Raw genomic sequence first — 15,025 nt, 5'->3', positions numbered from 1 at the left:
TAGAAAGCTTAGGGAATTCCCTGGCGGTACAGTGGTGAGGACTCTGCACTTTCATTGCCAGGGGCTTGAGTTCAATCCCTAGTCAGGGAACTAAGAATCCTGTAAGCCGTGGTATAATCAAAGGAAAAAAGGAAGCTTATAGTGTGTTCTCCTTTACATGTGAAAGCGATGCTTCCTTGGAGTTTGTATTTATGGTGGTAATGAGTTAAGTCAGCCTAATTTTACAAAATGGCTGGCCAATATTGAGGCAAAAAATCTGATTCCTATGGAACTGTAGAAGGATCATCTTGAATTGGTCTTGAATATCATGGGTGTGTCATAAATGATTCTCTTTGAAATGATAAAGTTCAGTATAAATGTATATAATGTGCTATTGATGCTTCCAGTGTTGAATGCTAAGTCTAGATGCTTCATTTGCTATTGAAAATGGGTTAGAACATTGCCCAGTAGCAACTTTGACATACTTTTCTAAGGTTCATTCTTTCAACAAATCTGGGTACCTGCTATGATCCAGCAAGACAGAAAAGCTCATGCTTTTAGAGGCTTAGGTTCAAGGTTCATTATGTTTCATTGAGCTGCCATTAGTAGTACTATGTAGACTGAGTAAGCTATACTTGTTTGAAAGAACAAAAATAGGATGTGAATAAGAGTAAAGGAATTGGCCTCTGTTACAGGTAAATTTCCATTTTATACACCATACACGTTCTTGCATGTAAATTCAATCCTATTTTGCATGCACTGGGTCATGTCACTTTAACAATTAAGGAATTTTTTTATAATTAAGGAATTATCTCACACAGTTTGTAATACATAATTTGTTAGTTGGCAGGTTGGGGAAAAGTAACAATTACTGAAGGCCAAGTGTGTGCCTTGTATTATATTAGGAAAGTTTTTACAAAGTTTCATCTTATTTAACCTTCTTGTTTAACTTTCTTAAATAACATCATCATTTTATAACTGTAAAGACTGAGCCCAGGGAGACTGGTCCCCAGTGTGTTTGTTTGTTTTTTTTTTTTTTCATTTATTTTTATTAGTTGGAGGCTAATTACTTTACAGTATTGTAGTGGTTTTTGTCATACATTGACATGAATCACCCATGGATTTACATGTATTCCCCATCCCGATCCCCCCTCCCACCTCCCTCTCCACCCGATTCCTCTGGGTCTTCCCAGTGCACCAGGCCCGAGCACTTGTCTCATGCATCCAGCCTGGGCTCGTGATCTGTTTCACCCTAGATAAAATACATGTTTCGATGCTGTTCTCTCGAAACATCCCACCCTCGCCTTCTCCCACAGAGTCCAAAATTCTGTTCTGTACATCTGTGTCTCTTTTTCTGTTTTGCATATAGGGTTATCGTTACCATCTTTCTAAATTCCATATATATGCGTTAGTATACTGACTGATTCAAATGAATTCTTTTTAATGGCTGAGTAATATTCCATGGTGTATATGTACCACAGCTTCCTTATCCATTCCTCTGCTGATGGGCATCTAGGTTGCTTCTATGTCCTGGCTATTATAAACAGTGCTGTGATGAACATTGGGGTGCATGTGTCTCTTTCAGATCTGGTTTCCTCAGTGTGTATGCTCAGAAGTGGAATTGCTGGGTCATATGGCAGTTCTAATTCCAGTTTTTCAAGAAATCTCCACACTGTTCTCCATAGTGGCTGTACTAGTTTGCATTCCCACCAACAGTATAAGAGGGTTCCCTTTTTTTCATCTGTCTTTTCAAACAGTTCTAATTCCAGTTTTTTAAGAAATCTCCACACTGTTCTCCATAGTGGCTGTACTAGTTTGCATTCCCACCAACAGTATAAGAGGGTTCCCTTTTTTTCATCTGTCTTTTCAAACAATACATTTGTTTCCCAAGTTGTGGTAAGACTATCTCTTGGCAGCAAAGTAATTAATTTATTTAACCCAGTCTATCTGAAATACTGTTTCAACATGTATTCAATCTGAATAAATTACTGAAGTATATATCTTCTTTAAAAAAAAAAAAGACTAAATCTACCAGATCTAGTCTGTATTTATACACACCTCAATTTATACTAGCCAGATTTTAAGCTCTTAGTAGCCACCTGTGGTTTGTAGCTGTGGTATTGGATGGTGAAAGTCTAATGATTTGTTCGTTGTTTAGTTGCTGAGTTGTGTCTGACTCTTTGTGACCCCCGTGGGTTATAGCCTGTTAGGCTCCTCTGTCTGTGGAATTTCCAAGGCAAGAATACTGGAGTGGGTTGCCATTTCCTTCTCCTTCCTTGTTTTGGATGAGGGATCAAACCCATGTCTCTTGCATTGACAGGTGGGTTCTTTACCATTGAGCCACGAGGGAAGCCCAGTTCTAATGATTAAATAATGGCAAAGATTTTTAGAGGCGGGCCTCTGTAATTGCACGTGTATGATTAATGTGTCAGTGACGAGAAAACAGAAAACCAATACATTCTTTTTTGTCTTTGGCAGAGAAGAACGAAGGGGATCTTATGACTATAGCCAAGATCGTACATATTATGAGAATGTCCGTACTCCAGGCACATATCCTGAGGATTCCAGACGGGACTATCCAGCTCGAGGGAGAGAATTTTATTCAGAATGGGAAACTTACCAAGGAGACTACTATGAATCACGATATTATGATGATCCCCGGGAATATAGGGATTATAGAAATGATCCTTATGAACAAGATATTCGGGAATACAGTTACAGACAAAGGGAACGAGAAAGAGAACGTGAAAGATTTGAGTCTGACCGGGACAGAGACCACGAGAGGAGACCAATTGAACGCAGTCAGAGTCCAGTGCACTTGCGCCGCCCTCAGAGTCCTGGAGCATCTCCCTCACAGTCTGAGAGACTGCCGAGTGATTCCGAGAGGAGGGTTTACAGCCGCTCCTCAGACCGGAGTGGAAGCTGCAGCTCACTTTCCCCTCCAAGATATGATAAACTTGACAAACCTCGTTTGGAACGCTATACAAAAAATGAGAAGACAGATAAAGAACGAACTTTCGATCCTGAGAGAGTGGAAAGAGAGAGACGTTTAATAAGGAAGGAAAAGGTGGAGAAGGACAAAACTGACAAGCAGAAACGAAAAGGAAAAGTTCATTCCCCAAGTTCTCAGTCTTCGGAAACAGACCAAGAAAATGAGAGAGAACAAAGCCCTGAAAAGTTGAGGAGTTCTAATAAACTGAGCAGAGAGAAAGCTGACAAAGAAGGAGTAGCCAAAAACCGCTTGGAACTCATGCCTTGTGTGGTTTTGACTCGAGTGAAAGAAAAAGAGGGGAAGGTTATTGATCACACCCCTTTGGAAAAGCTGAAAACCAGGCTTGATAATGACACTGTCAAGTCTTCTGCCTTAGATCAGAAACTTCAGGCCTCTCAGACAGAGCCTGCAAAATCTGAGTTGTCTAAACTGGAATCTGTTAGAATGAAAGTGCCAAAGGAAAGGGGGCTTTCAAGCCACGTAGAAGTGGTAGATAAGGAAGGCCGGCCCAAACCCAGGAAGCACTTAAAACCAGAGCAGAGTGCTGACGGGGTTAGTGCTGGGGATCTGGAGAAGCTGGAGGCGAGGAAAAGGCGTTTTGCAGATTCCAATTTGAAAGTAGAAAGGCAGAAATCAGACCTCAAGAAAGGTAGTCCAGAGATGGAAGATGCTCGGGTGCTTTTAAAGAAACAGCCTGACATGTCATCTAGAGATGTCATTCTGCTGAGGGAAGGAGAGTCTGAAAAAAAGCCTATGAGGAAAGAAATTCTTAAAAGAGAATCTAAAAAACTTAAACTAGACAGACTTAATGCTGTTCCCAGCCCCAAAGACTGTCAGGAGCTTGCCAGTATTTCTGTTGGGACTGGCTCAAGGCCCAGCTCAGATCTGCAAGCAAGGCTGAGAGAACCAGTAGGTGAATCTGTGGAAAATCAAGAAATCCAGTCAAAAAAACCCACTCCCTCAAAACCACAACTGAAACAGCTGGAGCTATTAGATGATCAAGGACCAGAGAGAGAAGATAATAGGAAAAACTATTGCAGTCTTCGTGATGAACCACTTGAATGTAAATCGGGCCAAGAGAAACCACATTCAGTAAATACTGAAGAAAAAATTGGCATTGATATTGATCACACGCAGAGTTACCGAAAACAAATGGAGCAGAGTCGTAGAAAACAGCAGATGGAGATGGAAATAGCCAAGTCTGAGAAGTTTGGCAGTCCTAAAAAAGATGTGGATGAATACGAAAGACGTAGTCTTGTTCACGAGGTAGGCAAACCCCCTCAGGATGTCACCGATGACTCGCCTCCCAGCAAAAAGAAAAGGATGGACCATGTTGATTTTGACATCTGCACCAAGAGAGAAAGGAACTACAGAAGTTCACGCCAGATCAGTGAAGATTCTGAAAGGACTGGTGGTTCTCCCAGTGTCCGGCTTGGTTCCTTCCACGAAGATGATGACCCTATTGGTTCTCCTAGGGTAATGTCCATAAGAGGGTCTCCTAAAGTAGATGACAAAGGCCTCCCCTATTCTCATATAACAGTCAGAGAAGAGTCCTTAAAATTTAATCCTTATGATTCGAGCAGGAGAGAACAGATGGCAGACATGGCTAAAATCAAACTATCTGTCTTGAATCCTGAAGATGAACTGAATCGGTGGGATTCTCAAATGAAACACGATGCCAGTAGATTTGATGTGAGTTTCCCAAACAGCATAATTAAGAGAGACAGCCTTCGAAAGAGGTCTGTCCGTGACTTGGAACCTGGTGAGGTGCCTTCTGATTCTGATGATGATGGCGAACACAAATCTCACTCACCTAGAGCCTCTGCATTATTTGAAAGTTCTCGGTTGTCTTTTTTATTGAGGGACAGAGAAGACAAACTACGTGAGAGAGATGAAAGACTCTCCAGTTCTTTAGAAAGGAACAAATTTTATTCTTTTGCATTGGATAAGACAATCACACCAGACACTAAGGCTTTGCTTGAAAGAGCCAAATCCCTTTCTTCCTCTCGAGAAGAAAATTGGTCTTTTCTTGACTGGGACTCCCGATTTGCTAATTTTCGAAACAACAAAGATAAAGAAAAGGTAGACTCTGCTCCAAGACCTATTCCATCCTGGTACATGAAAAAGAAGAAAATCCGGACTGATTCAGAGGGAAAAATGGACGATAAGAAAGATGACCATAAAGAAGAAGAACAGGAAAGGCAAGAATTATTTGCTTCTCGTTTTTTACACAGCTCAATCTTTGAACAAGATTCCAAGCGACTGCAGCATCTAGAGAGGAAAGATGAAGAGTCTGACTTCGTTTCCGGCAGGTTGTATGGGAGGCAGACCTCTGATGGACTGAATAACACAACTGACTTGATTCAAGAGCCAGTAGTTCTTTTCCATAGCAGATTCATGGAACTCACACGAATGCAACAGAAAGAAAAAGAAAAAGACCAGAAACCCAAAGAGGTTGAGAAACAGGAAGATACAGAGGATCATCCCAAGACCCCAGAATCTGCTTCTGAGAATAAAGACCCAGAACTGAAAACTCCATCTTCAGTTGGACCTCCTAGTGTCACCACTGTAGCTCCAGAGTCAGCAGCAGCATCCCTGGAGAAGACAGCTGGTGAAAAGACTGGAGAGGGGCCTTCGGTGGCAGAAGAGAAGACCACTGAGCCAGCCTCTGTCCCAGAAGAAGCAAAACCTGCAAATACAGATCTGGCTCCCGTCACTGTCGAACAGCCTGAGCAAGGAGACTTGCCCCCGGGAGTGGACACCAGGAAAGACACTGCCGAGCCTCCTTCCACTGTTGAAGGAGGCTCATCAGTCGATCAGCTGCCTTATCTGGATGCCAAGCCTCCAACTCCTGGGGCATCATTTTCCCAGGTAGAGATCAGTGTAGATCCTGAGCCTAACAGCACCCAGACACTTTCAAAACCAACTCAGAAGCCTGAAGAAACCGATGAGCCTCAAGTGGAAAAGCCAGACTTGGCTGCTAACGTTGAACCTAACACAAGTCAAAAAACGGAAGATGTTCCTGAGGCTCCGCCTCCAGCTACTGAAGTTGTAGAGGTTGATCCTCCAGTTGCTGCAAAAGATAAAAAGCCAAACAAAAGTAAACGTTCCAAGACCCCCATTCAGGCAGCTGCAGCAAGTGTCGTGGAAAAGCCCGTCACCAGGAAGAGTGAGAGGATAGACCGGGAAAAGCTCAAGCGGTCCAATTCTCCCCGGGGAGAAGCACAGAAGCTTTTAGAACTGAAGATGGAGGCAGAGAAGATTACAAGGACTGCTTCTAAAAACTCAGCTGCAGACCCCGAACACCCCGAGCCAAGCTTGCCACTTGGCCGAACCAGGCGCCGGAATGTGAGGAGTGTTTACGCAACCATGGGTGACCACGACAGCCGCTCTCCAGTCAAGGAGCCCGTCGAGCAGCCACGAGTGACCAGGAAGAGACTGGAGCGGGAGCTGCAGGAGGCCGCAGCGGTTCCCACAACCCCTCGGAGGGGGAGGCCTCCAAAGACTCGCCGTCGGGCCGATGAAGATGACGAGACTGAGGCCAAAGAAGTCGAGACGGTCAAACCAGCTGAGGGCTGGAGATCCCCACGATCCCAGAAAGTAGCTGCTGGTGGTCAACAAGGGAAGAGGGGGAGAAATGAACCCAAAGTTGAGCCCGAACGTCCTGAGGCCACCAATGAGGGGAGTCCCCAAGTGAACGTGAGAGAAAATAATACAAAATCCAAGGCTGATAAAGAAGAAGCAGCGAGTGAACAGAAACGTGACAAGAAAGAAATTAGCACGGACAGAAATCCGCCCGAAACCCCCCCAGTTGAAGTAGTGGAGAAAAAAGCAGCCCCTGAGAAAAACTCCAAGTCAAAGAGAGGACGATCTCGAAACTCTAGGTCGGCGGTGGACAAATCTGCAAACGTGAAAAACGCGGAAGCCACCGTGAGTCCCAGCGTGGCTGCGGGCCCTTCAGAGCTGCCGGTGGAGAAGGAGGCTGGGGTCGTGGCAGTTTCCCCCGAGAAGAGCAAGAGTCCCCAGAGGGAGGGGAGTGTATCCTCGCAGTTGAACAGTGAGCCCGCTGGACCAGACAAGGAACCGGAGAAGGAGGATGTGTCTGCCTCCAAGCAGTCCCCAGAAGCAAATCAGTTAGCCCGGCAGATGGAGCTGGAGCAGGCCGTGGAGAACATCGAGAAGCTCACGGAAACCTCCACACCCGCGGCTTTTAAGGCGGCAGCTCCTGATGCCACAGAGGGCCTCTCTACAGAGGACAGGGACAAGCCCGCACACCAAGCTAGCGAAACAGAGCTGGCCGCGGCCATCGGGTCCATCATCAATGACATTTCTGGGGAGCCAGAAAACTTCCCTGCACCGCCACCTTACCCTGCAGAATCTCAGACAGATCCGCCACCTCCTGAGGAAGGCATGGAGCCTGAGACCAATGAGGCTGTGTCTGGCATCTTGGAAACAGAGGCTGCTGCTGAATCTTCTAAGCCGCCAGGCAGTGCACCTGACCCCTCAGCAGGCCCAGCAGACAACAAGGAAGCCAGAGGAGACAGCAACGAAACCTCCCACCCAGTGCCGGGAGCCAAGGGGTCAAAAGAAGCAGAAGTCACTCTGGTTCGGAAAGATAAAGGGCGCCAGAAGACTACTCGATCACGCCGCAAACGGAATACAAACAAGAAAACAGGGGGCACTACAGAGACCCATGTCCCTGAACCCGACCAGGTTCCAAGCAAGAGCCCCGCTTCAAGTGATGGGACGACGGTACAACCCCCAGAAGCTCCACAGGAAGAAAAGCAGGATGACAAGCCCCAGCCCACTGCTCCTGAGTCATGTGCTTCTGACCCAAGCAAGACTCCATCCCGAGAGGATCTGCCCCAAGAAAGTAGCGTGGAGGAAGAGACTCCGACCAGAGCACCTGCGCTCCCAGACCCCGCCCCTCCCTCGCAGCCTGCCCCTGTGCATGATGAGCCTCAAGCCAGATTCAAGGTGCACTCCATCATTGAAAGTGACCCAGTGACCCCGCCCAGTGACTCAAGCATGCCCACCCCACCAATTCCCTCCGTAACAATAGCAAAGCTCCCACTCCCTGTCGCTGCCGGGGGGATCCCACACCAGAGTCCCCCTGCGAAGGTGACAGAGTGGATCACGAGGCAGGAGGAGCCACAGGCGCAGTCCACCCCGTCTCCGGCTCCTCCCCCAGACACCAAGGCCTCTGACATTGACACCAGCTCCAGTACACTGAGGAAGATCCTCATGGACCCCAAATACGTATCTGCTACGGGTGTCACTTCCACGAGTGTCACAGCGGCCATTGCAGAGCCTGTCAGCGCTGCCCCTTGCCTGCATGAGGCACTGCCCCCTCCAGCTGAATCGAAAAAACCTGTTTCAGAGGAAAAAACAGCAACTCTGGTAACTAACACCTCTGACACACAGGCCTCAGAGGTTCCAGTAGCTGCTGACAAAGAAAAGGTGACTCCAGTCATTGCTCCTAAAATTACTTCTGTCATTAGCCGGATGCCTGTCAGCATTGATTTGGAGAATTCGCAGAAGATAACTCTGGCGAAACCTGCTCCTCAGACCCTGACGGGCCTGGTGAGCGCCCTGACTGGCCTGGTGAACGTCTCCTTGGTCCCAGTGAATGCACTGGCCGGCCCTGTGAATGCCCTGAAAGGCCCAGTGAAGGGCTCAGTGGCCACGCTGAAAGGCTTGGTGAACACTCCTGCTGGCCCCGTTAACGTCCTGAAGGGACCAGTCAATGTCCTGACAGGGCCCGTGAATGTTCTCACCACTCCAGTGAACGCTGCCACCAGTGTGGTGAACGCCGCCACGGGCACAGTGAATGCCACTCCGGGCACAGTGAACGCCGCCACAGGTGCAGTGACCGTCACGGCGGGTGCGGTGACCGCTGCCTCTGGGGGTGTGACAGCCACAACAACGGGTGCTGTGACGGTGGCAGGTGCAGTGATCACACCGTCAGCAAAGTGCAAACAGAGATCCAGCAGCAGTGACAACAATCGGTTCCACCCGGGGTCTATGTCTGTGATTGATGATCGCCCAGCGGACACGGGCTCCGGTGCTGGGCTGCGCGTGAACACTTCTGAAGGGGTTGTGCTCCTGAGCTATTCGGGGCAGAAGACTGAAGGGCCCCAGCGGATCAGCGCCAAGATTAGCCAGATCCCCCCAGCAAGTGCGATGGACATTGAATTTCAACAGTCGGTGTCCAAGTCTCAGGTCAAACCCGATTCTGTCACACCGTCTCAGCCTCCGGCCAAAGGCCCTCAAGCTCCTTCAGGCTATGCAAACGTGGCCACCCATTCTACTCTGGTACTGACTGCACAGACATACAATGCATCTCCTGTGATTTCATCGGTGAAGGCCGACCGTCCGTCCTTGGAGAAGCCCGAGCCAATTCACCTGTCTGTGTCCACACCCGTCACCCAGGGTGGCACAGTGAAGGTCCTCACCCAGGGCATAAACACACCCCCGGTGCTGGTTCACAACCAGCTAGTCCTTACCCCAAGCATAGTCACCACTAACAAAAAGCTTGCTGATCCCGTCACCCTCAAAATAGAAACCAAGGTCCTTCAGCCGGCAAACCTGAGCTCCACTCTTACTCCCCACCACCCTCCGGCTCTGCCCAGCAAACTGCCAGGAGAAGTGAACCATGTCCCATCGGGGCCCAGCACCCCGACAGATCGAACGGTGTCCCATTTGGCAGCCACCAAGCCAGATGCGCATTCCCCTCGACCCAGTGGGCCCGCTCCAAGCCCGTTCCCACGGGCGTGCCACCCCAGCAGCACCACATCCACCGCGCTGTCCACGAACGCCACGGTCATGCTGGCAGCAGGCATTCCTGTGCCCCAGTTCATCTCCAGCATCCACCCAGAGCAGTCTGTCATCATGCCGCCACACAGCATCACCCAGACTGTGTCCCTCAGCCACCTGTCTCAGGGCGAGGTGAGGATGAACACGCCCACGCTGCCCAGCATCACCTACAGCATCCGCCCCGAGACACTCCATTCTCCACGGGCCCCCCTGCAGCCGCAGCAGATAGAGGTCCGGGCCCCGCAGCGCGCCGGCACCCCCCAGCCAGCCGCAGCTGGGGTCCCCGCCCTGGCCTCCCAGCACCCTCCAGAGGAGGAAGTGCACTACCACCTGCCCGTGGCTCGAGCCACAGCCCCCGTGCAGTCGGAGGTGCTGGTCATGCAGTCTGAGTACCGGCTGCACCCATACACCGTGCCCCGGGATGTGAGGATCATGGTGCATCCTCACGTGACGGCCGTCAGCGAGCAGCCCCGGACGGCAGACGGGGTCGGGAAGGTGCCACCAGCCAGCAAGGCCCCTCAGCAGACAGGGAAAGAAGCCACTAAGACGGTAGATGCCAAAGCTGCCCCTGCCCCTGCCTCTCACGGGGAGGCCCGCATCCTCACAGTCACCCCCAGCAACCAGCTCCAGGGGCTGCCTCTGACCCCACCGGTGGTGGTGACCCACGGGGTGCAGATCGTACACTCGAGCGGGGAGCTCTTCCAGGAGTACCGGTACGGAGACGTCCGCACCTACCACAGCCCGGCCCAGCTCACACACACGCAGTTCCCTGCCACGGCCTCCATCGGCCTGCCTTCCCGGACCAAGGCTCCCGCCCAGGTGAGCACGCCCAGTCTGTCTTCTGGTCCAGAGTTGGGGGTGGGGGGGTGGCGGGTACCAGTGAGATCCCCGAAATACGGCGTCCTTTTTGTGGATTTCATGAGACGCTTCCTCAATTTAAGAGTGAAGGGCTCAGATTACAGCAGAGCCTGGGGACGTGAGGGAGCTCACAGTGGGAGCGGGTGGTGTGGCGGCTCTGACCCGAGAGGGTGACAAGGTTCTTCGGGTGACTTTTACCAAAGCTGTCAATCCTGAATGCCCGAGAGCAGGGCCATCTGGTTAAAGCTTCTTCCGGGGGCCTGGCTGCCAGGAGCTTCCCTGCAGGTGACCCACCCGAGAGCTCTTGGCTGCTTGGTTGGCGGCAGGATGCCCTTTGTGCAAAACAGACTGACTCTGTTCCTTTCTCTTCCCACCCAACTCCAGGGCCCCCCTGAAGGCGAACCCTTACAGCCCACTCAGCCTGCTCAGCCCACACAGCCCCTCCAGCCTGCGCAGTCCGCACAGCCGGCCCAGCCTGCACAGCCCTCCCAGCTCAGCCAGCCTCCAAGCAGCAAGATGCCTCCGGTGTCCCAGGAAGCCAAGGGCACCCAGACAGGAGTCGAGCAGCCGCGCCTCCCTAACGTCTCTGCCAACAGGCCGGCTGAGCCTCACACCCAGGTCCAGAGGGCGCAGGCAGAGGCGAGCCAGACCTCCTATCCCTCCCCTGTGTGTGTCTCCTTGAAGCCTGACCTCCCGACTCCTCTTCCTGCTCAGGCTGCCCCAAAGCAGCCGCTGTTTGTCCCCACCTCTTCAGGCCCCAGCACCCCTCCAGGACTGGCTCTACCCCATACTGAAGCCCCACCCACCCCCAAACAAGATTCCTCTCCACACTTGACTTCCCAGAGGCCTGTGGATATGGTGCAGCTTCTGAAGGTAAGCCTGGACAGGGCCTCCCCTACCACCTTCCAAGCTTTACGTGAGACCCCCACTTAGATCAGCACCTGCTGCTCAGGGCCGTGACCAGCATGGCCTCGTTCTCCAGCCGTGAGCTCACTGTTCTTTGTTTCCCTGCGAGCAGAAGTACCCCATCGTGTGGCAGGGCCTCCTGGCCCTGAAGAACGACACGGCTGCTGTGCAGCTCCACTTCGTCTCTGGCAACAATGTCCTGGCCCATCGGTCCCTGCCCCTCTCCGAAGGAGGGCCCCCCTTGAGGATTGCCCAGAGGATGCGGCTGGAGGCCTCACAGCTGGAAGGGGTTGCCCGAAGGATGACGGTAAGGCTCAGGGCCCAGGTTAGCCACTGTCCCACCCACAGGAAGGGAGGCCATGGGTGGGCCCCACTGTCTCCCTGGCTTGTTTTAGGGTGCAGTAATGGGATTCTTGGAGTGGATGATGAAGGGCATGTTCTGTCTCCACTAGGGGTGTAAAGTTTCTCTAGACCTAGAGATGAGGCCCCTTTTCATTCAACAAGTATATGGATGGACCTCAAGGTCATTTCAGTAGTAGGATTTTTTGTGGATTTAGAAGCCAAATCTCCTGGGTTGGATAGTTCTTTTTGGTTTCCGACCTTCTTTTGCGAGGTGGCCTCTGATCACTGACAGCTCCCTCTTTCCCAGGTGGAAACAGATTACTGTCTGCTGCTGGCTCTGCCCTGTGGCCGCGACCAAGAGGACGTCGTAAGCCAAACAGAGTCACTCAAGGCTGCCTTCATCACGTATCTGCAGGCCAAGCAGGCGGCAGGGATCATCAATGTTCCCAACCCCGGCTCCAATCAGGTCAGCCCAGCATCCTGCCTTGGCACACGTACGCCTGTGGGGGTGGGGGTTGTGGGTAGTGTTGGCTGGGCAGTTTGACTAACCTGCCAGTGCCAACTAGAGGAGTCCAGGACAGTTTCCCCGAGGAGCTGGACAAAGGGGCATTCTGGATAGAGGAGACCAGCCGGGGATGGGCATGTATGGGCAGGACTGCCATTTGCCCATCCGGGAGATGGTCAGCGGGCAGCTGAGACAACAAAGGTCTTTCTTTAGCTTAACTATTGAAAAGAGGCCCCCAGGGAGGTGGTCAGTTTGTTTGTTTTCTGATACCTAGTTTTTTTTTTTTTTTCCCACTTATTTTTATTAGTTGGAGGCTAATTACTTTACACCTAGTTTTCTTCTGAAAGTCTCGAGAGACCTTAGCTGGTTGGGAACTTGACTCAGCCTGGCTCCGTGTGTTGGGCCTTCAGGGCCCCCCAGTTGGGAGTTTGAGGGAGGAGAGGTGGTGGGTGGGTGACATGAAGCCGGGGATCCCAGTTCTCTCTCTCTTGTCCCCACTCCAGCCCGCCTACGTGCTGCAGATCTTCCCGCCCTGCGAGTTCTCTGAGAGTCACCTGTCCCGGCTGGCCCCTGACCTCCTGGCCAGCATCTCCAACATTTCCCCCCACCTCATGATTGTCATTGCCTCTGTGTGAGCCACTGAATGGTCACCACTCAGTGTATTTTCCTGAGGCTCTGCAGCAAAAAATAACACAGGACTACCCAGCCACGTGGAGGAAGAAGCTGCCGAAGGGGACAGACTCCACTGCCAGACGGCCAGCCTCACCCTCCTGCCCGCCCGCCCGGCTCAGTCGGACAGACCGCTCTGGGCAGTGGTGCTGCTACTTGTATGTTTACATGACATTTAGCCCAAGGACAGACCACCAACCGATGGACTTGCAGACACCTTGAGGCTGGGTTTCTCTCTCCTCTTTTTGGAGAAAAGGAACAGGGCAGTGGGATTTTTTTTGTTTGTTTTTGTTTTTAAGAAACAAAACAGAACTGCCTTTGCACTAAATTAGTGACTTGGACTTTTGCACAGTGAAGACAGGCTGTGACACTCTGGATGTCTTGGTGTACGTGAACACACATCGCAGACTCACGCAGGACTTCAAACATCTGCTGAAACCTTGGGGTCAAGGAACATTTCATTGAGTTGTTTGGTCCCCACTCCTCCCTTCCCCTTGCTCATTTGGATGTCACCTCTCTTAATTCTGCTACCACCATCTTTGATTCACCCAGGATGTACAGTTTACAATCAAAAAGAGCAAACGGAAGGATTTTCTCTCCTAGTGGAATATGCAGAACTTGGGATGTGTGTATATATAAATATATAATATATATAAATATATATAATACTGACTTAAAAATCAAATTCCCTGACATACATTTTTTTTAATCTGTGCCAAAAATGTGTTTTCAGAGAAAATCTTATTTTCATACTCAGACTTTGTATTGTCACTCATTTGTATAAGTGCGCTTCGTTATAGCACGGGCCCTGCCCCCACAATTTGGAAGTGTCACACACACAAAAAGACTGTACAAAAAGACTGGCTTCCCTTCTTCCTGTGACCTTGACCTCTCTCCCAACTTCCTAACACTTATTAATTTATGAAACTGTTTTTCTCAGCGCAGTTTTGCTTTGTGTGTCCATTGGATTACAAACTTTATTAAAAAATACAAAACATGTCAAGTGTGGATGTGACTTTCACTTGGATGGGAGGACCAGGGGTCCTTGGCCTCTAGGAACAGTAAGCCCTCACCCCGTGTTTGTTTTCAATCCCCTACTAAGTCTGTATATGGAACCCATCTCCTTTCTGCCACTAATCCTCCTCAAGGATCATTTTACCTTGTACAAAAAAATTTTCATCACATACTATGACTTGAGCCACCTTTTCACTGCTGTGGTGGTAATGTGACACTTCAAGGTCCCAACTGGTTTCTGAGTAATGTTGAAGGCACTTCAAATTTGATAAAGAATAGAGCCACTGCCCAGTCAAACTCAGAAACATTAAGAAAGCTTTGGGGTCTTGCCTCTTGTCCCTTCCTTCTCTGGATAAGGTGCAGGCTGGCCCTGCAGCAGCTGCCTCCGAACAGCTGGACCCACCACAAGGTGAGGAGTTGGGCAAGGAGGGATGGAACACAAAGACTGGTCTCACTTGCAGTATCCCTACACTCCAAACAGACCTATACTTCCAGTGCCGGATGGTGCCATCTCTGAGTGAGGAATTAAAGCTGTTAGGGACGAGCCATATGGAAAAGCGGCAGATGGCATCTCATGACCCCCTGCTTCTCCATCCCCACTGCTGCACCGTCCACCCCACCCCACCCCCCATCAGAGCTCCTGGCTGCTCATTCCTGTCCCTCCAGCCCCTCACCTTAGAGATTCCACTGATTCAGACCAAGTAAATGTTCCCAGAACATGACGCTGGCCTGGCCTTGATCTTGCAGCCAGAGTTACCACGAAGCAAGTGTGCTGCTCTCTGGCTTCCTTAAGCCCAACAGAACCAGGCCTGTGGCCTGCTTGGTCTGGTGCTCTGCCTACCTTGCTGCTGTGGCTGAATGAGCCCTCGAGCTGGGCCCTGCACGGTTGCCCTGGATCCTGGTAAGCAGTGTGGCCAAGCCCTTTGGGCCCAGCTCCCAACACC

The 15,025-nt window shown here is 50.6% G+C and overlaps 1 protein-coding gene across 1 annotated transcript in view; it reads left to right on the top strand.

Annotated features, from left to right (window-relative positions):
• Nucleotides 1-14,064, top strand: part of SPEN (spen family transcriptional repressor) — an 88,942-nt gene extending 74,878 nt beyond the window's left edge. The window contains exons 11-15 of the mRNA XM_061160674.1: nt 2,458-10,606; nt 11,030-11,518; nt 11,664-11,858; nt 12,201-12,359; nt 12,902-14,064. Coding sequence (XP_061016657.1) covers nt 2,458-10,606; nt 11,030-11,518; nt 11,664-11,858; nt 12,201-12,359; nt 12,902-13,033 — 9,124 coding nt within the window. The 3' untranslated portion in view covers nt 13,034-14,064. The remainder of the gene's footprint in view (nt 1-2,457; nt 10,607-11,029; nt 11,519-11,663; nt 11,859-12,200; nt 12,360-12,901) is intronic.
• Nucleotides 14,065-15,025: the final 961 nt, after the last annotated feature.

The sequence above is a fragment of the Dama dama genome, chromosome 14 (genome assembly GCF_033118175.1).
Source record: "Dama dama isolate Ldn47 chromosome 14, ASM3311817v1, whole genome shotgun sequence".
In the NCBI taxonomy this organism is placed as follows: domain Eukaryota; kingdom Metazoa; phylum Chordata; class Mammalia; order Artiodactyla; family Cervidae; genus Dama; species Dama dama.
The sequence above is the reverse complement of the archived record's forward strand: the minus strand, read 5'-3'. Positions and strand labels throughout refer to the sequence as shown.